The 24,742-nt window shown below is 45.6% G+C and overlaps 1 protein-coding gene across 5 annotated transcripts in view; it reads right to left on the reverse strand.

Annotated features, from left to right (window-relative positions):
• The window catches only part of LOC147114800 (RNA-binding Raly-like protein), an 859,876-nt gene that overhangs the window by 668,781 nt on the left and 166,353 nt on the right, over positions 1-24,742 (reverse strand). For all 5 annotated transcript variants that reach the window (XR_015078991.1, XR_015078992.1, XM_085992749.1 and 2 more), the window contains one exon: positions 4,994-5,265. Coding sequence is in view for 3 of the 5 variants with exons in the window: in XM_085992749.1 (XP_085848875.1) it covers positions 4,994-5,249 (256 nt within the window). In the remaining 2 variants the exon portion in view is untranslated. The remainder of the gene's footprint in view (positions 1-4,993; positions 5,266-24,742) is intronic.

Here is a 24,742-nt window from a genome sequence, read left to right on the forward strand (position 1 = left end):
AGTAATCAATGGCCTATATTGGATGGGAAAACTCTACAAATTAAGTTGCAAGAGTGGAATTACTTATCTTGGTTTTGGGTGTTCCGATGCCTAGATTTTTAACAATCTTGCCTTTATCAGCATTATACACCCTGCGTGCAGATTAATGAACCATGGCAAGCATACATATAAACTCCTTAGCTCAGAGAGCTCATTCTACACAAGACTGCAGCTACTGATGTACTATTTTCAGAAAAGAGAAGCTGATGGATAGCTGGCGCACCAAAACAACATTTATGCATTATCTAAACAATATACTTAGTTATGTAAAATTATTATATTTTTATAGAAATACTAGTATAATATCTTAACATTCGTTCATGAGTTCAAGAGACAAAAGGAGAATGCTACCTACTTTAATTAAAAACAGTAACTTCAATAGTTTACTCAGAAGCAAAAACCTCTGTCAGGTACTCTGAACCATCTATTGCTGGCTTAAGCAGAAATCCAATTGGCAACAGTGTTTCTTTAGCCACCATAGGGACACCATTGCTGCTTGTCTTTGTACTGTAATATGTATAGAATAACACATTTGGGCCCAATTTATTTTCTGTAGATGCGCTTTAAAATGTTCTGGGAAATCATGGATCATGAAACAATAATAAGTTTCACTCAAAATTCTGTAGAATGTTACATAGCATAACTCTGGAGAAAAAATTAGTACAATAATGCTGTGGTAGTGGGAATTCACTCCATGAAGGAGAAACACTGGGGTCCTTTGGTAATGAGCTGAAGCAATACTGCAAGATAGAACACTCAGCAAAGTACAGTACTGAGGTTTTAAGTCAGCAACTGAAATCTAACATTTTTAAATAATGTATAGATTTTCCTTTAATCAAGTTTAGAAATAGCAATTATGTTTCAGGCAATATTGACTCGCAACATCAAGCATACCAAAACCACAGTACAAACGTTAATGAAAAGTTTGAGAAGCTGAAAAATATTCTGGCAAATAGAGTCACAAAAGTAATTTACTGCAGGTCTGTACACCAAGAACACGAACAGCCAGCAACATTATTCAACAGTGTTGGCTAGATGCAGCACAGATCCACTAATGCATTCATTCTACAAGTGCATAATTTCTTAACAACCAGTTTATTGCAAGGTTAACTTAAAGTGCAGCTCAGGAATAAGTCTCCACACCCCACCAATTTTCCTGTAAAATGTGTTAGTGTTCCAGGGTCATAATTAGACAAAAGCAAAATTCTGCAGAGGCAGGAAATCTGAAATAAAAACAGAAAATGCTGGAAATACTCAACAAGTCAGGCAGCATCTGTGGAGAGAGAAACAGAGCTAATGGGCTGGATTTTGCGGAGGGGTCAGCGGGCACGATCGGTGGTGGGTCGGGTGGGGAAGTGTTTTTTTTCCCCAGCGAGTCGGGACCCAGCTGTGAACCCGCCGCCACATGCCTTTCCCAAATGTTGGGTCTATCAGCACTGAGCAGACCTGACACGCAGTGGTGGGGGAGGCAATTACAATCATTAGTGGCTTGTTTACAGCCACTTATCAATGTTTTTTTTCTCAGCTTTTTGGATTTGACAGGTCGCCCACCAGTTTCCCACCGTGTCTAGACCTCGTCTGTGATGCTGAGGCAGGAGGTCACTTGCCATTGAATCAGCTGATGAGTTGACAGTTTCAAATGTACAGTCAAAGCTCCCAGCTGATTGAGAAATGTTCCCTTAACCACTGGCTTCTCTAAACTGCATTTCCACTGCAGATTCTGGATGCTGCAAGTCTTTACACACATCTCCATCCAGTCTGACCTCATTACCTCTCCCACCATTGACAGATCACTTCTATCATCTCTACTTTACCTGCCAACTATTCCATCAGCATGGGTGCCCTCGAAACTCTCTCACCTTGGTCCTTAGAATCCCACCACGATCAGCCCCAACACCAGCATCACTAGCAGCACCAACAATAACACCAACCTTCTCCGCAATCAACTGATGCTGCACAGGACACAAGGCATCAGCACCTGACCACATTGCTGCCCAGGAGGCCAGGGATGGCCTCACAATGCCCAGATTTCCCCTGATTGGACTTGTTATCCAGGCTCACACATGATTCCCTCCATATGCTTAAGGAGGGAGTCACAGCATGCAGGGAGATTCTCTTCCCTTCCCATGGGCGGAATAGACCTCCCCAGGAGATCAACACAGTCTGGTTGCACATTGCACAGGAGGACACAAGCAGGGATGTCATCAGGAGTGCCTGGCTGCAGTGGTGCCAACTTTTCAATGATCTCAGTAGATCATGAAACATTACTGCAATGCCACACTCAAATTCACCCTGCTATGCACTCATCCCATCCCCATCACTCTGCCTTCCATACCCTACCCCTGCACATCCTTACTTACACCAACTTACCTTGCACCTCCACCCATCCCTCTCTATCTACATTATCACATCCCTATCTCACTAGCCACCCCTCACACTCACCCTCGTCCTAGTGCAATCATACCTACTAACAACACACAAGGGTAGGCACTTGGGTGTTTTATGTAATGTTCTTGTAAAGTTTCTGTTAATGTGGTGTCAAATATTGAAACCTTTATTTTCAACACTTTGCATTCTTGGACAGATTTGTGTGCTTTGTGAGTTGCAGTGAATGGTGAGACATAACCGTACCCCCCGCAATGGTGTGAAAGGAATGGCTTGGGCATTGTAGGGATGCTTTATGGTGTTGATGTGGGCTGATGCCAATCTGATGCATCGTGTGGCAGCCAGGGTTTACAGCGTCAAGTGAATTAAATCTGGCCATGGTGATGCCATCGCTGGCCTCCCGGGCAGCAATGTTGTCAGGGGCTGATGCCCTGTGTCCTGTGATGGCAGAGAAGGTTGGTGATGTTGTTGGTGATGTTGGTGTGCTGGTGATGTTGGTGTTGGGGCTGATCGTGGAAGGATTCAGGGGACCAAGGTCTGATTTTTTTCAAGGGCACCGATGTTGCTGGAATAGATGGCAGCTGCAGGTGAGATGACAGAAGCGATCTGTCAATGGTGAGAGAGGTTGTTTCAATGAGGTGCCACTGGATATACAGTTGGCTCTAAACACTTGCAAGCTACAGAAATCTCTATATGTCTTACAAATGCAGTAACCAACAGTTTCTGAGCTCTGAAACTGAACATCTGCAACATGATATCCTTCATACCACTTCAGCAGCTGTCAGGTTATCAGATACATCAGAGCAGACTCAACTCACAACAGGGTGAGCTGGTGTGTTCCCCGAGCAGCGGGTAACCCATGGGGAGCACGTAAAATTGCAAGGTAGACTCAAAATAGCATTAAATTGGCTGTTAACAAGCCATTTAATGATCTCAATTGTCTCCCCTGCCGCTTGGTGTCAGATCTGTTCTGCGCAGACAGACCCGACACCTGGGAGACTTACGTGGAGGCGGGTTGACAGTGGGTTTCCTACCCGTTGTCAATCTTTGTTATTTTGACAGCGAACCCGCTTCCAAACCTGCACTCTGAGTGCCTGCAAAATCCAGCCCAGCGTACTTCTGTGACTCACAATACAGCTGTGATATGGACTTGTATTTCACTGTAACATACAATGGGGCTGATTTTCAACTTGCAATCCGGGCGCAAAATTGGCATTGCGGATTGGATTATAGAATCCACCATATTTTTATTGCCATGGAAACAAAAATTGGGTGGTTTGTATAACAGGCAGCTAATCCGCAAAGTCAGTTTTATGCCTAGGCGGCAATTTCCTTAAATAGAGCTGATTGATTTGAGATTGTGTCCAAGTTGCGACCAAATACTTTTGAAGACTTTCTGGAACTGTTAAAACTCTTAAGCGAATATGCATTGACAAAGAGCCTGATGCTACATTATGATTACGTCCCCCATCGATGTGCACTTTATTTTTAATTAAAAGATTAATCCGCTCAAGGATTAACTGTTTTCTAAAAGCCATTTGTGTTTATTAAAGGTGTTAATTAAACCTGTTTATCCTTCTTGTTAATACGTTAATAGAATCAGTTTTGTTCTGGCAATCTATAGAGATTACTTGGTGCTTCCGGTTATTCCAGTCAAACAGAGATCTGAGGGGCAAAAGACGTTTGCTTTGTGCCTTCCATTAGCACCCTAAGGGGACTCTAACGGTACGCAAAGCAACTAGCGCCCGGGCACGGTGCCGCCAACGTCTCCCATGAAATTCAGTGGGAGGTTAGTGGTGGCGGTAGCCGGTAGCGCCCCGCAGACCTACGCTTCCGGCAATGACATCATTGCCATGCCCAGTGCCCCGGCCGCAAACTTTGGTTGCGCCCCCTGACGTACCGCCGGACGCTATCTCCGACAGGGTCAGGGGGGCGTACGTGCGGCCGGGGCGGTGATATTTAAAGGGCTCTTTTGCCAACACCCCAATCCCTGGTGGCCCAGCAGGGCCCCAGTTCGCGCTGCGCAAGGCCCCTCCCCTTTAATAAGGGGAGGAAGGCCTGCAGTACCACGGCGCGATGTAACAGCGCGCGTGGCACTGCGGCACGTAGAGCTGCAATATCGGGCTGGAGCACCCCAAGAGGGAGGGGGAGCACTTCCAGTAACGTCCTGCCTCCTGCTTGGGGCGCTACCATCGAATTTCGGACGTGGGGCCGATAACTTTTAGCGCCCAAAAGGCGGCGCGACCCAATCTTTGCCCCTTAAGGTCTGGTTTATTTCCATCCTTCCTTCTGTGCTTCCCCAATGTCCACACAGTACTGACTTAAACACAAGATAAAAGATATGCGAAGATAGTACATGCTCATCCCATAATAACTATAACATTTCCTGACATCCTACAACCCCTGATGCAACATGTATTCTTTATGGTTTATTTATTAACATAGAAACCATATTAAACAACCTCTGTATAACATGCTCTTTGCAATAAACGCACCTTTATATGGCTGCTTACGTATTATATATAACACCACAAAAAATAACCTTAAGTAGAAAATCAGGCCACCTTACCAAGGGGTTGTCCTGCAACTATTCGGGAATTTTCCCCCGCCACCGCCGCACGTGCATTTCTTTCACTCATGTATTGTACAAATGCATATCCTTTGTGCACAGAACAGCCGACTATCTTTCCATATTTGGCAAAAATAGCTTCTATATCAGCTTTTTTCACAATGGCTGTGTTGAGGTTGCCAATGAAGACTCTGGAGTTGATGGATCTGGGATCATTCTTATTGGTAACATTGCTGGTCTGTGTTTTGCCAGTCATTGTAGATTATCTTCGCCTAAGGGAGAAGAAAAATAATTCAACGTTAAAAAATTATGGTAACTGCTTAGTAGTGATAATGTACTTTAAATCAAAGTCGCATGCCACTTATAGCCCTTGTGGACCAAATACCTTTCCTCCATTTTAGGTCCTAAGGGCTCTTTCAACTTGCTGTTTAAGACTCTTCTCTGAATATCCATTAATTTCTATAGCAACTCCAAACTACTCATTCAGTTAGTAAATTAGTGCAATATAAATTAGACAGTTGGGATTAATCATAACTTTAAATGATGGATTGGCGTATTTGACATTTTGTCAACAAAGACCCAACATGTATCTTTTGAATCAAAAAAAATTGTGTTTAGCATTCATCTAATATTTCCCCTAATTTCCATTAATGTGCTGATTATTTTCATCACAAAAACATGCCACAAGTAATATGCTTGAAAGAACCATTAGGAATTAAAGGATGATTGGACCTGAGTAAATTGAAAATGACAATTATTTTGGAAACATTCCAGAGCAGGAGGGTGTACTGTAAGGCTGCATCCCATTGGTCCAGAGATGAAGCGCTGCTTCAAGATTCCAATGGTATGTTTGATAATAATCCTGGTTGCAGTAGGAGCATTGTTACACCCGCATTCTGTTCATGTTCATGGTGCATAAGAACATAAGAAGTAGGAGCTGGAGTAGGCAATTTGGCCCTTCAAGCCTGCTCCGCCATTCAACAAGATCATGGCTGATCTTCTACCTCAACTCCACCTTCCTGCATTATCCCCACATCCCCTAATTCCTTTTGTTCCCAAAAATGTATCGACCTCTGTCTTGAATATACTCAACGACTGAGCATCCACAGCTCTCTGTGGTAGAGAATTCCAAAGATTCACAACCCTTTGAGTGAAGAAATTTCTTGTCATCTCAGTCCTAAATGGCTGACCCCTTATTCTGTGACTGTGATGCCATGTTCTAGATTCCCCAGCCAGGGGAAACATTTTCCCAGCATTAACCCTGTCAAGCCCCTTAAGAATTTTATATGTTTCAATGAGATCACCTCTCATTCTTCTAAACTCTAAGGAATATAAGCCTAGTCTACTCAATCTCTCTTCATAGGGCAATCCCCTCATCCCAGGAACCAGTCTAGTAAACCTTCGCTGCACTCCCTCTAAGGCAAGTATGTCTTTCCTTAGGTAAGGGGACCAGAACTGTACACAGTACTCCAGGTGTGGCCTCACCAATGCACTGTATAATTGCAGTAAGACTTCTTTACTTTTATACTCTAATCTCTTTGTAACAAAAGCTAACATACCATTTGCTTTACTAATAGTTTGCTGTACCTGCATGTTAACTTTCTGTGATTCATGTATAAGGACACCCAGGTCCCTCTGAGTGCAAACATTTCCCAGTCTCTCACCATTCAAAAAATAATCTGCTTTTTTGTTTTTCCTACCTAAGTGGATAACTTCACACTTCCCCACATTGTAACCCATTTGCCATGTTCTTGCTCACTCAGTCAACCTGTCTATATCTCTCTGCAGCCTCTTTGCATCCTCCTCACAGCTTACTTTCCCACCTAACTTTGTATCATTAACAAACTTGGATACGTTACACTCAGCCCCTTCATCTAAGTCATTAATATAGATTGTGAATAGCTGAGGCCCAAGCACAGATCCTTGCGGTACCCCACTAGTTACAGTCTGCCAACCTGAAAAAGTCCAATTTATTCCTACTCTCTGTTTTCAGTCTATTAACCAATCCTCAATCAATGCTAATATATTACCCCCAATACCTTAGGGGCAAAATTGGGTCGCGCCCCCTTTGGGGTGCTAACTTCACCAGGGCGCCACTTTTAGATACTGGAAGCGCCCCGCCTCCTCTTGGGGCGCTGCGAGTGAATTTCGCGGCGTGACGTGCCACATCACGCCACGGTACTGCAGGCCTTCTTCCCCTTATTAAACAGGAGGGATCTAGCGCAGCGCGACCCGGGGCCCGGCTGGGCCACCAGGGATCAGAGTGCCGGCAAAAGAGCCCGGCACTCAAGAGAAGTGCCAGGCTCACGGAGCACAGCCAGCACCTCGTGGCAGGGTGGGCGGGCTTCACAGGAGACTGGGGGCAGGTGCTGGCAGGCAGCCAGCAACAAAAATGGTCGCCCGGCTCCTCCCCTTTAATTTGCGCCACCCCGGCCGCAGGTTGGCCCCCTTGACCCTGTCGGACATAGCTGAATTTTGTGGGAGGCATTAGTGGCGCCATGCCCAGGCGCTAGTTGCTTTGCGTCCCGTTTGCGCCTCGTGGCGCTGAGCCTCCAGCGATACCGTCATCACCGTGCGCAGCACCCCGCTCGCAGACCATTAGCAAATCAACTGAATTTTGCCTTGCATGATTCCTAATTTTGTGTAATAACCTCGTGTGCTTTTTGAAAATCAAAATACACCACATCCACTGGTTCCCCCTTATCCATCATACTAGTTACATTTTCAAAAAACTCTAACAGATTTGTCAAACACGATTTCCCTTTTCCTAAAACCATGTTCACTCTGCCTAATCATATTATGATTTTCTAAGTGCCCTGTCACCACGTCCCGAATAATAGATTCTCTTCTTCTTCTCAGGCAGTCCCTCGGAACTGAGGATGACTTGCTTCCACACTAAAAATGAGTTCTCAGGTGACTGATGAGTCCAATGCGGGACCTACAGTCTCTGTCACAGGTGGGGCAGATGGTGGTTGAAGGGGCGGGCGGGCGGGTGGATTGGGTGCTTGGGTTGATGTTGAGGTTGTCCATGAGGGTCCTGATGTTCCAGGTCCCGAACTTCATTTTATAGGGTGGAAGATGCCTGTGCGTGAATTCTTTTAACGTGGGGTGGCCGTTGCACACCAGCTACCACACGGGCTTGACAGAGCAAGGTCTTGGTCCAATGGCAAGGGGATCCAAGACGATTGGAGACCAGGCTCTGCTACATCGGCCTAGCACAAACATACTGCTACTGTCCTCCTCCCTCCTTCCTGCAGGTCCTCTCTGCCTGGGTTTCAGTAGATTCCAGTAACCTCCTGTGATGAAATAACTCTGTGTTCTGGCATTTGTATTGTTGTTGTTGTTGTTGTACTTGTTAATGTCTGGAATGTTCCACCGGTGTAACCACTAATGCTCCTCCCTAGCCCCACCCCTCTTCTGGAATGTTCTACCAAGGGCTGGGTCAGTGATGAATGATGGTTGCCCTGTGTTAACTTGATGCCATGTTCTTACTTAATAAAAGCCTTTAGTTTTAAGCTTTAACCTCATGGATTCAGGCAGTTATTTGGCACATCAATTTTATTAAGTAACAACTTTTGGAAGATGGATCGATTTTTGAAACCAAAGCGTCTGGATATCGATCCCCATTCGGCAGACGCGACGAAGAAATTTACGCATTGGATTTGATGTTTTGAACACTTCATCACATCGGTCGATTCGACGGTTAACAAGTTGGGTCTTCTAACCAACTTGGTAAGTCAGCAAACTTACTCGATAATTGAAGATATTACTACATATGAAGAGGCCCTCGCAGCCCTTAAGGCCCAGTACCTTAAGTCGGTTAACGAAGTATACGCCAGGTATCTTTTGTCTACTCGCAGGCAATTACCCGAGGAATCTCTGGACGATTTCCTGCAGGACCTTAAGGCTTTGGCTAAGGATTGCAACTACAAGGCTGTCTCTGCCATAGTGTATCAGGAAGAAGCCATCCGTGATTCTTTCATATCTGGCCTCCGATCTAATTATATTAGACAGAGCCTCCTCAAGAACGACTCGTTAGTTTTAAAAATGGTCGTCGCTACTGCTCGGTCGTTAGATGTAGCCCAGAAGAATTTAGAAGTGTATGCATCAGCCCATGCGTTTCTCTCAGCCTCGTGTGTTCCGAGTATGGAGGCATCCATAACACCAATGGAGCCTCCACTTAATCCTATTGTTGCGGCTGTACCCCATGGGTCTAAGTGTTATTTTTGTGGGCAATCTAAACACCCCAGGCAAAGATGCCCAGCCAGAGAGGCTACCTGTTTTAAATGTAAGAAACGGGTACATTTTAGTAAAGTGTGTAAGGGTAATCCTGTACCCGATGTCTTCTCTGCTGCCGCCTATCGTTTTACTCTAGCCTCGGCTACGGTTGACCAGACCATACCGTGTGATGTAAGAAAAAGGAGACTTACCATCAAGTAACTTTAAAGTAAGCTTTAAGTAACTTATAAACACACTATATACAAGAGAGGTCTTTACCATGCCTCTGGTAGAAGCCTCTTACAATACTGAACAGACCAGTATTTATACCAGTCCAACAGGAAGTGACATTTACAGGAAGTGAGGTATGTACACAGTTCATAGTTCATAGTTCACAGGAAGTGATGACATAACTTCCCGGAAGTTAGCATTTTTATCACATTCTTCCCTCCTGCAGGATTAGGAGGCTGTGGTCTACCTTTTGGTCCGCAGCCGCTGAACAAGGAAGAGTCGCACCCGTTTGGATTCCCGTCGTAGAGGGTCGCTGGTCCGCTTACATGCGGTTGGCCATTGGTCAGAGTCTGTGTGGCCTGGACTGCCCTGTGAAGGGTCGGGGAGATCATGGCTTCGAGTACGAGCCCCAATAGGTTCAAAGTCGGACTGCCTCTGTTCAGAGGGAGGTGCAGAGCTGGTCTGTGGCGGATCAGTACTTTCATGCGCGGTACTGGGAGGGTCGCAACCTTGAGCACGGGGTTCTACCGGCACCAAGCTAGTTGGTGTCCGATCAGGATCCTGGAGAGGGGTACCCGATAGGTCCCAAGAGTTTCCTGGTGAAATGCCATCACCCGATGTCCCACTAGGTCCTGGTGGGCAGGGAGCCAGATCCCGTAATGATACGGTAGATTCTCGGCCGTCGGAATATCGTATGTTTGCATAGGTGGGGTTGGCATCGGTTAGTTCGACCTCGTCTACAAGAGGGTCATTTTTAGACGTCCGAACGTATCTTCGGAGTAATACAGGTCCAGGAGTAGTTAGCCATGACGGGAGTGATGTTCCATGAGATGAGCGACGCTGGAATCCAAAGAACCGCTCATGAGGTGTAGTATTTGTGGCTGTAGAAAGCAGGGACCGTATAGAGTGCAATGCATCCGGAAGCACTGTTTCCCATTGCTGGTCTGGTAGGCCCCGAGATCTTAAAGCGAGACGTACGGAATTCCAGATGATACCGTTATACCTCTCTACCTGCCCATTTCCGATGGGATGGTATGGTGTTGTTTTGCTTGTAGCAATTCCCCGTTCTGAGAGGTAGTCCTTGAGTTCCCTTGACATAAAGGATGGACCCCGATCTGAGTGAATATAAGCCGGCATGCCACAGAGAGAAAATACCTGCTCAAGGCAGCAGATTACTGTGGACGCCAGCATATTGGAGCAGGGGAAGGCAAACGGAAAACGTGAATATTCATCGATCATGGTGAGCAAATATGTGTTCCGAGTTGAAGAGGGCACTGGGCCCTTAAAATCGATGCTAAGTCGTTGCATCGGTTGGGTTGCATGTATGAGTATACCATCTGAGGGGCGGAAGAACTGAGGTTTTAATTCCGCACAAAGCCGGCATTCTGAGCATATTTTCTTTACATCTCCAGTGGAAAAAGGGAGATTCCGTGATCGTACGAAATGTAGCATGCGCGTAACGCCAGGATGACACAAACCATTGTGGACATCCATGAGAGTGGAGGATGACATAGTGGAGCAGAATGCCCGTGTGAGGGTGTCCGGGGCCACATTCTCCTTGCCAGGCCGATAGAGAATGGTATAACCAAAAGAGGCCAGTTCCATCCTCCAAAGTTGTATTTTATTATTCTTAATTTTGGTTCGTTTTCGATTATCGAGCATGAAGGCGACTGATCGTTGGTCCGTGATCAATGTAAAGTGCTGGCGAGCTAGAAAATGGTTCCACTTCCGTACTGCCTCTATGATGGCTGTGGCTTCTTTCTCAACCGGAGGATAATGTAGCTCGGCACCTTGTAAGGTCCTGGACATAAATGCTACAGGACGACCTTCCTGATTCAGAGTAGCCGAGATCGCCACCTCCGAGGCATCACATTCAACCACGAAAGGGAGATTCTCATCGATGGAGTGAAGAGCCGCTTTCTCCAACTGTTTTTTGAGAAGGTTAAAGGCTGCAACAGCCGCTGTTCCCAGTGGAAATGATCTAGCATGCAGCAAGGGTTGGATTTTGTCCGAAAAATGAGGAATCCATTTAGCGTAGTATGCAAACAGACCGAGAGCCCGACGTAAAGAAGCCGGATTCTTAGGTGACGGGAGCTCTTGGAGCGGGCGAAGTCTTTCTGGGTCTGGCTTAATGATACCATTGCCTACGCAGTAGCCAAGGATGTTGATGGTCGGTTGCGACTCAACAGATTTGGATTCATTCAGGGTCAAATTACGGCGATGGAGGGCATCCCGAAATTTTTGGAGGTTGGAGTCGTGTTCCTGTTGATCGTGACCTGCAATGGTAATGTTATCAAGATAGGGAAAAGTGTCCCTTAGGTTTTCCTGCTTAACCAGGCCATCCATTGCCCGTTGAAAGACAGCCACTCCATTAGTAACCCCGAATGGGAGGCGACGAAATTGGTACAGCCGTCCATTAGCCTCAAAGGCTGTGTACTGCTTATCTGAGACCTTCAAGGGTAACTGATGATAGGCACTTTTTAAATCGTAAGTTGAGAACACTTTGTATTCGGCCAGTTTATTAACCATATCATCAATGCGTGGCAATGGGTAGGCGTCCAAGTCGGTATATTGATTGATGGTTTGCAAATAATCGATGCATAGTCGCTGTTTGTGAGGTTTTAGAGGGTTCTTGACAATGACGACTTGAGCCCGCCAGGGCGACGAACATGGTTCAATGATATCCTCTGCTAGAAGTCGAGAGATTTCAGCCGCAATAAAAGATTGGTCTCCCTGATTAAAGCGCCGCGATTTCGTTATTATCGGTTGGCATTGAGGCGGAATACTGGCAAATAATGAGGGTTCATCAAGTGAAGCTGCTGATAATGCACAAAATGGTAATTTAGATGGTATATTAGAAATAGTAAGTCCGGGTTTGGATCCACCAAACTCAATGGTGAGTTTCTTATGCTGTTTTTGGAAGTCCAGCCCTAAGAGGAGATCACTACATAAGTCTTTGAGCACTGAAAGTCGGGTGGAGGGATACATACGACCATGAAGTGTCATATCAACAACACAAAAGCCGGAGATTCTGGTATTAAGTGATGACTGGGCCATCGCAATTGCCTGGTCCGATGGGAAGACATGTAGTTTCAATTTCGCAACAATCTGTTCCTTAATGAAACTATCAGTACTTCCTGAGTCAATTAAGGCATCTAAGGTATGCCCTTTAATTGAAATTTTTGTGGCTGCCTGAGACAGGTTCTGTGGGCAAGCAGCTGTAATTGGTGTCGTTGCACAGAGAGTGGCTAAAACTCTCGGTGTGCTTCTTCGGGAGAGAGCTCGAGAGGAAGCTTGATAGGTCCTAGCTGGAGCATCTTGATAGGCCCTAATTGGGGCAGTTCGGTAGGCCTTAGCTGGATTGGCCCTCGTAGAGGCCCTTGATAGGCAAACTTTAGCAAAGTGTCCTTTTTTCCCGCAATAACTGCAGATTGCATTGCGAGCAGGGCAGGTTTTCCTAGGGTGAAAAGCATCTCCACAAAAGAAGCATTCCTTCCTAGATTGCCAAGAGGCTGCTAAAGTGGGGTCGTCCTCCTCTTCTTCATCAGAATTATCAGAATTAGATTCCCCCATGATAGGGTTCACCTGAGACCGCTTGAATTGTCTGGTTGCAGCTACAGCAGCAGATCGAGATCTGGGCAGCTGATAGAGGTCTGCATTTCTCTTTGCCAAATCCAGTGAACAAGCTAGTTCAAAAGCTTTTTGTAGCTCAAGTGTTTTACTTTCTAGTAGATGCTGGCGTATAAATGGAGAGGCAATCCCGCAGATGAAAGCATCACGAATCATTTCTTGGCGGTACAGCTCAGCTGAGGCTGCCTGAAAGTTACAATCTACGCTGAGCCTGCGAAGTTCTTGCAGGAATTCGTCAATTGATTCCCCTGGCCCTTGTCGGGCTGTGGCCAGTAGATGTCTAGCATAGACCTCATTTGGGGTCTTCGCATACAGTTTCTTAAGTGCCCGAATCACCTCTTCGTAATTATCCCAGTCATCAACATATTCGAACACTTTTGGGGTCACATAATTGACAAGTATCTTCAATTTAGCAGGAGCATCCACTTTACATTCATCCAGAAAATTCTCAAAAGTACGATACCAATGCTTCCATACCCTGCCAGCTGCTGGTGTATTCGGGTCCAAGTCCAGACGAATAGGTCTAAGGATTTTCTCCATGATGGGTGGTTCCCTGGATCCTTAACTTCCGAGTTTGTCTGAAGGTCTAGTATTTGTCAGTGTAAATACTAAGTTACTTAAATTGATGTAAGAAAAAGGAGACTTACCATCAAGTAACTTTAAAGTAAGCTTTAAGTAACTTATAAACACACTATATACAAGAGAGGTCTTTACCATGCCTCTGGTAGAAGCCTCTTACAATACTGAACAGACCAGTATTTATACCAGTCCAACAGGAAGTGACATTTACAGGAAGTGAGGTATGTACACAGTTCATAGTTCATAGTTCATAGTTCACAGGAAGTGATGACATAACTTCCCGGAAGTTAGCATTTTTATCACACCGTGTTCCTTGTCGAAATCTATGATGGACATCAAGATTAATGGTTGTCCTACTGGGTGTTTGATAGACTGTGGCAGTACTGAAAGTTTTATACACCCCAACCTTGTTAACTCCTGTTCATTGAAGGTGTATCCTACTCGAAGTGAAATTGTGATGGCGTCCAAGTCCCTTACTTCGTAGGTAACTGGATATTGTAAAGTCACATTGACCGTTAAGGATACGGAGTATAAGGACTTTAAACTCCTCATATTACCTCAGTTGTGTGTGAACTTAATTTTAGGCTTGAACTTCCAGTGTCAGCATGACAGCATTACCCTTAAGTATGGTGGATCTCAGCCTCCACTCACAGTCTGCGGCCTTTCTACTTTAAAAGTAAGTCCGCCTTCTTTGTTCACGAACCTTGCTCCTAATTGTAGACCTATAGCGACTAAGAGTCGACGGTATAGTTCAGAAGATAAAACATTTATAAAAGAGGAAGTGGAAAGGCTTCAACAGGAGGGAATCATCGAACACAGTAATAGCCCGTGGCGTGCCCAGGTGGTGGTGGTTAAAACTAATGAAAAGAAAAGACTTGTGGTCGATTATAGCCAGACTATAAACTTGTATACCCAATTAGACGCCTATCCTTTGCCTCGTATTTCTGAGATGGTGAATCAGATAGCTCAGTACCGCGTGTTCTCCACCATTGATTTAAAGTCTGCCTACCATCAACCCCTCATTAAAATAGAAGACCGACCTTATACGGCCTTCGAAGCTAATGGGCGCCTGAACCAATTCCTTAGGGTGCCCTTTGGAGTGACGAATGGGGTATCCGTCTTCCAACGGGAGATGGATCGTATGGTGGATGAATACATGTTGGAAGCAACATTCCCGAACCTGGACAATGTTACTATCTGTGGGCGCGACCAACGGGAGCATGATCAAAATCTCGCGAAGTTCCGAGAGACTGCAAAGAGGTTAAACCTGACCTACAACGAAAACAAGTGTACCTTCAATACTACACGTTTGTGTATTCTTGGTTGCGTTGTGGAGAATGGGGTAATCGGGCCAGATCCTGAAAGATTACACCCACTTCAGGAATTACCTTTACCTCACACTGTAAAAGCTTTAAGAAGGTGTCTGGGATTTTTCTCGTACTATGCCCAGTGGGTGGCTAACTACTCAGATAAAGTCCGACCGCTTATTAAGTCGACATCTTTTCTGCTATCGGCGGAAGCTCAGGAGGCTTTCCTTAATATCAAATGGGACATTGAGAAGGCAGTGGTATGTGCCGTGAATGAGAAGATCCCTTTTCAAGTGGAAAGTGATGCATCTGATTTTGCATTGGCAGCAACTCTTAACCAAGCTGGTAGTCCAGTAGCTTTCTTCTCTCGTACATTGCAAGGACCAGAAGTTCGACATTCTTCTGTGGAAAAGGAGGCACAGGTGATTATCGAAGCAGTCAGGCATTGGAGACATCTCGCTGGCCAACGTTTTACGCTCATTACTGACCAGCGATCCGTGGCCTTTATGTTCAACACTAAGCAGAGAGGCAAGATCAAAAATGATAAGATTTTAAGATGGCGAATAGAACTGTCAACATATGACTATGATATTCAGTACAGGCCTGGAGTATTTAATGAGCCATCGGATGCTTTGTCACAAGGAGTATGTGCTAGTCTAGGTATAGATAAGCTTCAAAGTCTCCACGATGCACTCTGCCACCCTGGGGTTACCAGAATGAACCACTTCATTAAGTCCCACAATCTACCCTACTCTATCGAGGAGGTCCGGACAATGACCAGAATCTGTCGTGTTTGTGCTGAATGCAAACCCCGCTTTTATAAGCCGTCCGAGCCAGCTCATCTTATTAAAGCAACTCGACCATTTGAGCGTTTGAGTCTCGATTTTAAAGGTCCCCTTCCATCGAGCGACCGTAATGTCTATTTTCTTAATATTATAGACGAGTATTCTCGGTTGCCTTTTGTTATCCCCTGTCCGGATGTGACTAGTGCTGTTGTAATGAAATGCCTCTGCAAACTGTTTTCCTTGTTTGGCATGCCTAACTATATACATAGTGATAGGGGTTCTTCCTTTATGAGCGAAGAATTGCGACAGTTTTTGCTGTCGAAAGGGATTGCAACGAATAGAACTACCAGCTATAACCCTCGTGGTAATGGGCAGGTCGAGAAAGAAAATGCGACAGTGTGGAAGGCTATCGTACTGTCTCTGAAGTCGCGAGGCCTGCCGACCTCTTGCTGGCAGGATGTCCTGCCAGACGTGCTGCATTCCATAAGGTCTCTTTTGTGTACAGCGACGAATGCCACCCCTCATGAAAGGATGTTTAGTTTTCCAAGAAAAGCTACTAATGGAGTAATGTTACCCACATGGTTGACGGCCACAGGCCCTGTGTTGTTGCGCAGACATGTGAGAGGCCACAAGACTGATCCACTGGTGGAGGAAGTACAACTCCTCCATGCTAATCCCCAGTATGCGTATATTCAATATCCGGATGGGCGAGAGGATACGGTCTCTATTAAAGATCTTGCACCTGCTGGAGCTCGAAAAGAGTTCGACTCTGAGAGTAGAGTTTTCAATCGTGGTATTGGACCTTCAGAGACACAAACCCTCAGTGTGGAAAATACTGATGATTCTGGGAATTCGAATGAACCGGAGTTAGTACTCCGGGAGGAGCCTCAGCAAGAGTTACGTCGTTCCCAGAGGATTATCAGACCTCCTGACAGACTGAATCTATAGCAGGGGGTGAATGTGATGAAATAACTCTGTGTTCTGGCATTTGTATTGTTGTTGTTGTTGTTGTTGTACTTGTTAATGTCTGGAATGTTCCACCGGTGTAACCACTAATGTTCCTCCCTAGCCCCGCCCCTCTTCTGGAATGTTCTACCAAGGGCCGGGTCGGTGATGAATGATGGTTACCCTGTGTTAACTTGATGCCATGTTCTTACTTAATAAAAGCCTTTAGTTTTAAGCTTTAACCTCATGGATTCAGGCAATTATTTGGCACATCACCTCCCGCAACTGATTTTAAACTAAAAGTAGTTTCTTGGTTTATTCTTCCCTCCTATCTTGAGTAATGGAGAGAATTTGCAATTTCCTCACTTATTTATTTTAATACTCTTGGGTGCTATACCATCAAGTCCTGGAGATTTGCTCCTATCCTGTACTCCAATACCATATTTAAAAACTTATATTAAATGCACAAAGTTCTTCCCATGGACTTATTTTTAGGTTCCCTTCAGCACTACTTTTTTCTCCTCTTCCTCTACTGTGAAAATGATTCATTTAACAAGTCTGCCATTTCCTTATTGTCCATTATAGTCTCGCCTGCATCTGTCTTTAATAGGCCTGCATTTCACTCTTACCATTCTTTCTCTTGACATACTAGTTTAAAGCACTTTGACCTGCTCAATACAGCTCACAGGCTATGCAATGACCCATAGCTGATTAATGAATTTTCTTTGGTGAATTTTATGCTCACGGCTGAGGAATGCCTGTGCTGGGGAAGGGAGCCTTCCTACTTCAGTTAACCAGTGTGGTAGCCCAGTGCTCCCAGGCCAGGAATTGCACGGTTAGATGCACAGTCAAGCTCCATCTACATTGCCCCAACTTCAGATGACCAACTATCCCGTGGCCTAGCTGAGCCAAATTAACAATTTAGTGGAAATGCATTTTGCCTACTACTGGCCTATAGTTCCCCGTTTTCTCTCTTCCTCCTTTCTTAAATATAGGGGTTTTGTTTGCTAACTTCCAATCTTTGGGCACTGTCCTAGAATCTAGGGAATTATGGAAGATTAATACCAGTGCATCCAGTATCTCTGCAGCTACCTCTTTTAAAACCCTAGGATGCATGGGTGTTGCGAGTGGCATATAGGGCAGCATTGGTCTCCCTGGAATAGTAGAACTAGAGGACACAGCCTTGCACTTGAAGGGGGTTAAATTCAAAATTATTCTCCAGAAACAAGGGCCCCAATATTTACTCAGGGCCATGGAAAGAGGGTGGGGGTTGTGGATTTCGGGACAGGAAACCCGGAAATAAGGGTTTCCCGGGCGTTCTGCTAAAATTAACAGCAAAACGCTTTCTAACTTTTTTCTGCAGGTTTCCCACCCAACAGCCGCCTATTGGATGGGAATGCCTGTAGCACAAGGCCGCAGCCAAGGAGCAGAGTGGAGAAAGGGATTGAGATTGCGTGGGGGAGGGGGAGATTACGGTGGGTGAGATCATGGAGGTTGGGGGTAGATCGCGGAGATCGGGTGGGGGAGGAGATCTGGGGTGGAGGTATAGCCAATTGCGAAGCGGTTTGCTTGTTGGGCCTGGAATAAACACTCCTGCTCCACAAGCAGTGCTGTAAATGCACTTATCTTATGGATCTGGCCCTTCTCACCTTTTACCTGCCGGGTTTCCCGAGCCCTGGGACCCGGCCAACGTTAGTTAAAAATAAAAATCATGGCACACAGCCTCCTTAAAAGATTTTAATGACCGATCCACCTCCTGAGAGCTAATTGGTTGCCCGCCACCGACCTGCCTCGGTTAAAACCGGAAGTGGATGGGTTGGTGGCGACTTGGGGTCGGATTTGAAATTTTTACAAGTTTACTTCCCACCTGTCCGAAATCCACCCATTCTTGGGAATTAAAATTACCCCCAATATTTCAGTGAGCAAGTGATTAATCTAGGGAACAAGCTCCCTATGGAGACAGTGGCAGCCTTAGTATTGATTCATTAAAATACAAATTAAACAGATTTCTTTCAGAAATTAATATTTTGCATAATTTGAGACATGACCTTGGACCTCTAATTCCCAAATCTCTCCACCACTGGTGGTTTTCCTTGCGTTGTGTCTGAGTCTGTTGTAGACTAACTGATAGAGTTTGATTGCTATGATTAGTCAACAACTCCTCTATTGTTGTATCGTGCAACTACCAGGATGGTAGAAGGTGAATTAGATGGAGCTTCGTCTTTTTTTATCTAGCAATTCCTATACTCTTAAGTCCCTTCATTCACCTACAAGTAAAGGCCATACAAATGATTGTGTTAAAAAGAAGGCATTGTGAAAGCTCTTGGACAAGCAAGCATTGTATTGAGCCACATCTGTTAAGTCCGTGAATGAATGAGACACGGACTAGCAGGAGAGAAACAAACAGAACTTTGCTGGTGAAAGGCATAAACGAATCTAACAAAACAGAGGCTCTCTAGCGCCTTTTATACAGGGGTGGTCACTGCCGGTATTGCAGTCTGAGACCAGTTATTCTCTTAAAGGTACATGCACAACAATTCCTCCCCTTTTAGATAAACAGTACATAACATTCATTTAACACTAATGATAACGAATTACAATCACAATTACTGTTGCTAGATACATTGGTTAAGTTTAAGCAATTATAAGTTCAGTCTTTGAGGAGGCTTCCTGATTCTGTCTGGATAATGCCTCTTTGGAGTATCAGGTTCTTCTGGCAATGTTGAGTCGAAATCAATGTCGTTGTTTGGTTCATCTGCTTCCAATATTACCGGTTCTGCGGTAGCTGCAATTGGAACGTCGATTTCATTACCAGGTGTATCAGATCGTGGTGTGGAGTTGACGTTTTCCAGTGACTCTAGAATCTGGTCAGCATGGCGTCTTACAATGCTCTCCCCAACGTCCACGGTATACATGAGAGGTCCTTGTCGTGTACAAATCGTTCCTGGCTGCCATTTCTCAGTGCGGTAGTCCCGGGCCAAAACTGGTTGACCTATCTTAAAACTCCTGGTCGGCCTTTCATTCATATTCTGAAACTGCCTGTTCTCCACATCTCTTCGGACGTTTGGCTTAACCAAATCCAAGCGGGGACGTAGTCTTCGATTGAAGAACATCATGGCTGGAGTTTGGTTGGTAACCGCATGTGTCGCATTCCGGTAGGCAAACAAGAAGTTGTCCACCTTGTGTTGTAGGGGTATATCTTCATTACACATTGCCTTGATAGCCTTCTTGAATGTTTGGACAAACCTCTCGGCCAATCCATTAGTGGCTGGATGATATGGGGCAGATATGTAATGCTTAACACCATTGTTCTTTAAGAATCTCCGGAACTCTTCAGACACAAACTGTGGTCCATTGTCAGAGCAAATCTGTTCAGGCAGCCCATTCCTGGCGAATATGGTTTGTAAAACTGCGATAGTTTTTTCCGTGGTGGTTGAGGACATTTTTATTACCTCTGGCCACTTTGAATGTGCATCCACCGCAATTAAAAACATCGAGTCCATGAAGGGACCAGCAAAATCAATGTGCACCCTTTGCCATGGGGATGAGGGCCACTCCCATGGGTGCAGAGGAGCTTGTGGTGCGGCGTTTTGGACCTTCTGGCATCCTGCACAGCTCTTGGTCATCTCTTCGATTTCTCTATCGATTCCCGGCCACCACACAAACGCTCTGGCTAAGCTCTTCATTTTTACCCCACCCAGATGACCCTCATGAAGCTCATTGAGCACTCTATCCATCAACTTAGGTGGAATTACTACTCTGGATCCACACATCAAGGTTCCTCTGCACACTGACAGCTGTTCTCTTCTTAACGAAAATGCTGGCAGCAGTGGTTCGCCATGTGCTGGCCATCCCTTCACCATTAAATCATAGACCCGTGATAGTGTCGGGTCATTCCGTGTTTCCTTTTCTGTGTTTGCATTCATCACAGGGAGACATTTGACTATGGTCGAGTGGAATAACTCCATTGGATCCACTGCAAGGTCTTCTTCTTCCACCGTCGGCAACGGTAGACGTGACAATCCATCAGCATTTCCATGCTGTTTAGTTCCCCTGTACTCGATGTCATATTGGTGTGCCCCTAGGAAAAGGGACCATCTCTGCAGCCGTTGTGCTGTCATTATCGGTACGCCCTTCTGAGGGTTGAAAATGGAGACAAGAGGTTGATGATCGGTTAGTAGAGTAAATTTTTGACCGTGCAGATAGTGATTGAACTTCTTCACCCCCCACACTAGGCTGAGGGCCTCTCTGTCAATTTGGGCGTAGTTACGCTCGGCAGAAGTTAACGAGCGTGACGCAAAAGCTATCGGCCTCTCCAAACCATTAAGGAATTTATGTGACAGTACCGCCCCAATGCCGTAGGGAGACGCATCACACGCCAGCCTGATTGGCAGTGCTGGATTGTAGTGAGCCAATACTTCCTTCGAAGTGATTAAGTCCTTACTCTTCTGAAAAGCACGTTTACAATCATCGCTCCATTTCCATGCTACCCCCATTCGTAGCAGGGCGTTCAGTGGATGCAGAATTGTCGACAAATTCGGCAAAAACTTATGATAGTAATTCACCAACCCGAGGAATTACCTCAGTTGTGACACATTTTCAGGCGCTGGGGCCTTAACTACCGCTTCAATTTTGTCAGGGGACTTATGTAACCCCTCTTCATCAATCACGTGGCCACAATACGATATCTGTTTCTTAAAAAATTCGCACTTGGGGTGGTTGGCTCGCAGCCCATGTTCCTGTAGTCTAGTGAGCACCTGTTCTAGGTTGTTAAGGTGTTCACTGTCATCTTCACCTGTTACAAGGATGTCGTCCAAGTAACACTGAGTCCCCGGAATCCCTTGCAGGACTTGTTCCATCGCTCTTTGCCATATCGCCGGAGCCGATGCTACTCCGAATACCAATCGATGATATTGGTAAAGACCTTTGTGAGTGTTTATCGTGAGATACTTCCTAGGGGACTCTTCAGCCTCCATCTGCAAATATGCTTGTGCTAGGTCAATTTTTGTAAAACGCTTCCCTCCAGATAGTGAGGCGAAGATGTCTTCTATCCTTGGAAGAGGATATTGTACTGTGTGAAGGACAGGGTTCACCGTCACCTTGAAATCCCCACAGATGCGAATCTTCCTTGGCTCTCCGGACTTATTGCTTAACGTTTTTTTCATGACAGGAACGATGGGTGTCATCCACTCGCTCCAGTCGACCTTAGACAACACGCCCGCCTTCTCCAGATTCTCCAGCTCTGCCTCGACGGCTGGACGAATTGCATATGGTACCGGTCTCGCTTTGAAAAACTTGGGAACTGCATTCTCTTCTATTTTTAACGAGGCGGTTACGCCTTTAAGCGTGCCCAGTTCTTGTTGAAATACCTCTTTGGCGCTAGCTAAGATTGTTGACAATCGTCCAGGAGTGACGTCTTCATCTTTTTTACCGTCCACCGTCATTGCATGAATGGAATGCCAATCTAAGTTTATCTTCCTGATCCATTCCCGTCCCAATAACGGTGGTCCACCATTTGGCAGTATGTAGAGATACAATTTCTGTATTTTCTTGCCATTGTATTCGACAGGCACCCTTATTTTCCCTCTGGGGTATACTTTTTGCCCCGTATACATCGTCAAGACGATGGATGTCTCTCTCAAGGGTATGTGTGAAAATAGCCGCTCATAGTCTCATCGATTCATGACAGTTAGCGCTGATCCTGTATCCAATTCCATTTTAACTTGGGACCCTGCTATCGTGAGGGTGACCCAAATGGTTCGGTGATCCTCTTTTGCGATTACATTGTGAAGTTTGAGACAGCTTAATCTCCTGTTCTCGGATTCACTATCGCTCATCTGGTCTTCGGAACTACTGTCCGTCATCTTTTGTACTTTCTTGTACGGTTCCTTAGTAGCCTTTTTGTTGTCGCTGGTCTTCTTCCCAGACCTACAAACTCGTGCAATGTGTCCAATCTTCCCGCATTGTCTGCATATTTTGTCTTTGGACCAGCAGTCCTTCTGGTCATGGTTAGTTCTACCGCAGCGATAACATTTTGCAAATCCCCGTGTCATTTCGTGGGTGCTGTATTCCTGTGGTTTTTGTTGAATTTCTGCAGCTCCCCTGGCTGCTGCTTCATACAATACTGCCACGCTGAAAGCCTTATCTAGCGTCAGCTCTTTTTCTGCGAGTAGCTTCTTCTGTGTTCCTTCACTCAGGAGTCCACAGACAAATTTGTCCCGTAGGGTATCTGCCAGTCCTGCTCCGAACTGGCAGTGCTTTGATAGCTTGCGTAGTTCCGTAAGATACTCAGCATTGCTCTCATCTTTGTGCTGAGTTCTCCTGTGGAATTTAAATCTTTCTGCTATCAACAGCGGTGCAGGGTTTAAGTGCTCCTGTAGAACAGCAACAATTTCGTTAAAACTCTTCGCCTTCGGTTTGGCTGGAGTAATCAGGTCCCGCAATAGGCCATACGTTCTAGCGCCCATTAAGTTTAACAATACCGATGCCTTTTTCCCCTCCGCTATATCGTTTGCCTTGAAATATACCTCTACTCTTTCCACATACGTGGTCCAGTCCTCTAATGTATTATCAAAAGCAGTGATACAGCCAGTCTTCGGCATCTTGCAAATCTAAAATGGCGCCTCCCGCGCTTTGCCTTCTTCTCCGATTTAACAAAATGGCGCCTCCCGCGCTTTTCCTTCTTCCCCGCTGTTGTTAGCGCTGCTTTCCACGGTTTCCTGCGCGTTAAATATTAATTCGTTTTCTTTTATTATCTTCCCCTCTGGAACACTTCCCTCCCTCTTCTGAGGTCCGAACGCTGCCCAGCTTCGAAACACCGGCCGCGCCCTGTATGCTCCACCCTCTCTCTCTCTCCTTGCTTCCCGACTCGCTGCCCGGCCCCGTTGCAGCCCAGGAAGGATCAGAGCACTACCTGCCACCAGCCCGATTAGCTGGGAAACCACGGACTGAGGAACCCAGCCTGGCTCTGGAAAGTCGCTCCTGCAAAGCCTTGAACCCAATGATTGACGGTCGACGCCCGTTCCTTGAGTTTCAATGGACTCTATTTTTTTTTTTTCTTCTGCCCTTCAACGTCGTCGGAGCTGCTGCTGAGTTGCAGGTAAGTTCTTTCTACCTCGTCGCCAGTGTTAAGTCCGTGAATGATTGAGACACGGACTAGCAGGAGAGAAACAAACAGAACTTTACTGGTGAAAGGCATAAACGAATCTAACAAAACAGAGGCTCTCTAGCGCCTTTTATACAGGGGTGGTCACTGCCGGTATTGCAGTCTGAGACCAGTTATTCTCTTAAAGGTACATACACAACAACATCATTTTGTGCTGCTAGTCATATTTCATGTCCACATTGAGAGAGTAAAATCCCTTTCAGGTCATATAGGGCAGAACAATACATGTAGGAGCCTGCATGACAACATGACAATGATCCTCTAAACTTTGGGACAGCCAGCAGTTCTGTAGAATTGTGTTGCCCTCTCACACAGAGGATGTTGACCTCCTTAAAATATCTGCGAGAATCAAACTGAATGTAACCAGCGCTGGCCTGGAAGGAGCCTGACTTCGATGGCCACTGGCAGTACCATACAGATGGTACAAGTTCTGCGGACGACTCCCTGAAGAAGATTGCACAAATCAGTCACTGTCTCCTTAGAACATTCTCTAATGTCATGAATCAGGTAACGATTTCTGTTACAGTAGATTGCTGTAGAGTGGAGCAGCAGAATTTGACAGTACATGATGTGTGGTACTTGACATTACAAGCAGTTCTTTCCTGCTCTTTCTCCTCTGCCAAGTTGAGTTCCAGTGGAGCATTGAATGTAGTTCCCACTGTGGCCAAAAATCTAGAACTTTAAATCTACTTTCAAAGAAAAACTCCACTTTTCTCCATGCAGCGTCTCCAGTGGTGCCTGATCTATCATGAATAGTGTACAAGAACGCTCGCACTACTCTTCTTGCAGCAATGTTGTTAGTTTGTGAAATGGCAGCAAGCAAATGCTAACATTGCGGGCCAGTGTTTCTCAATTGCTAGCAACATAAAGATTTACCCTGACATTACAA

This window comes from Somniosus microcephalus, chromosome 7, assembly GCF_052327205.1.
Source record: "Somniosus microcephalus isolate GS21.2 chromosome 7, FLI_Smic_1.0, whole genome shotgun sequence".
NCBI classification, from domain to species: domain Eukaryota; kingdom Metazoa; phylum Chordata; class Chondrichthyes; order Squaliformes; family Somniosidae; genus Somniosus; species Somniosus microcephalus.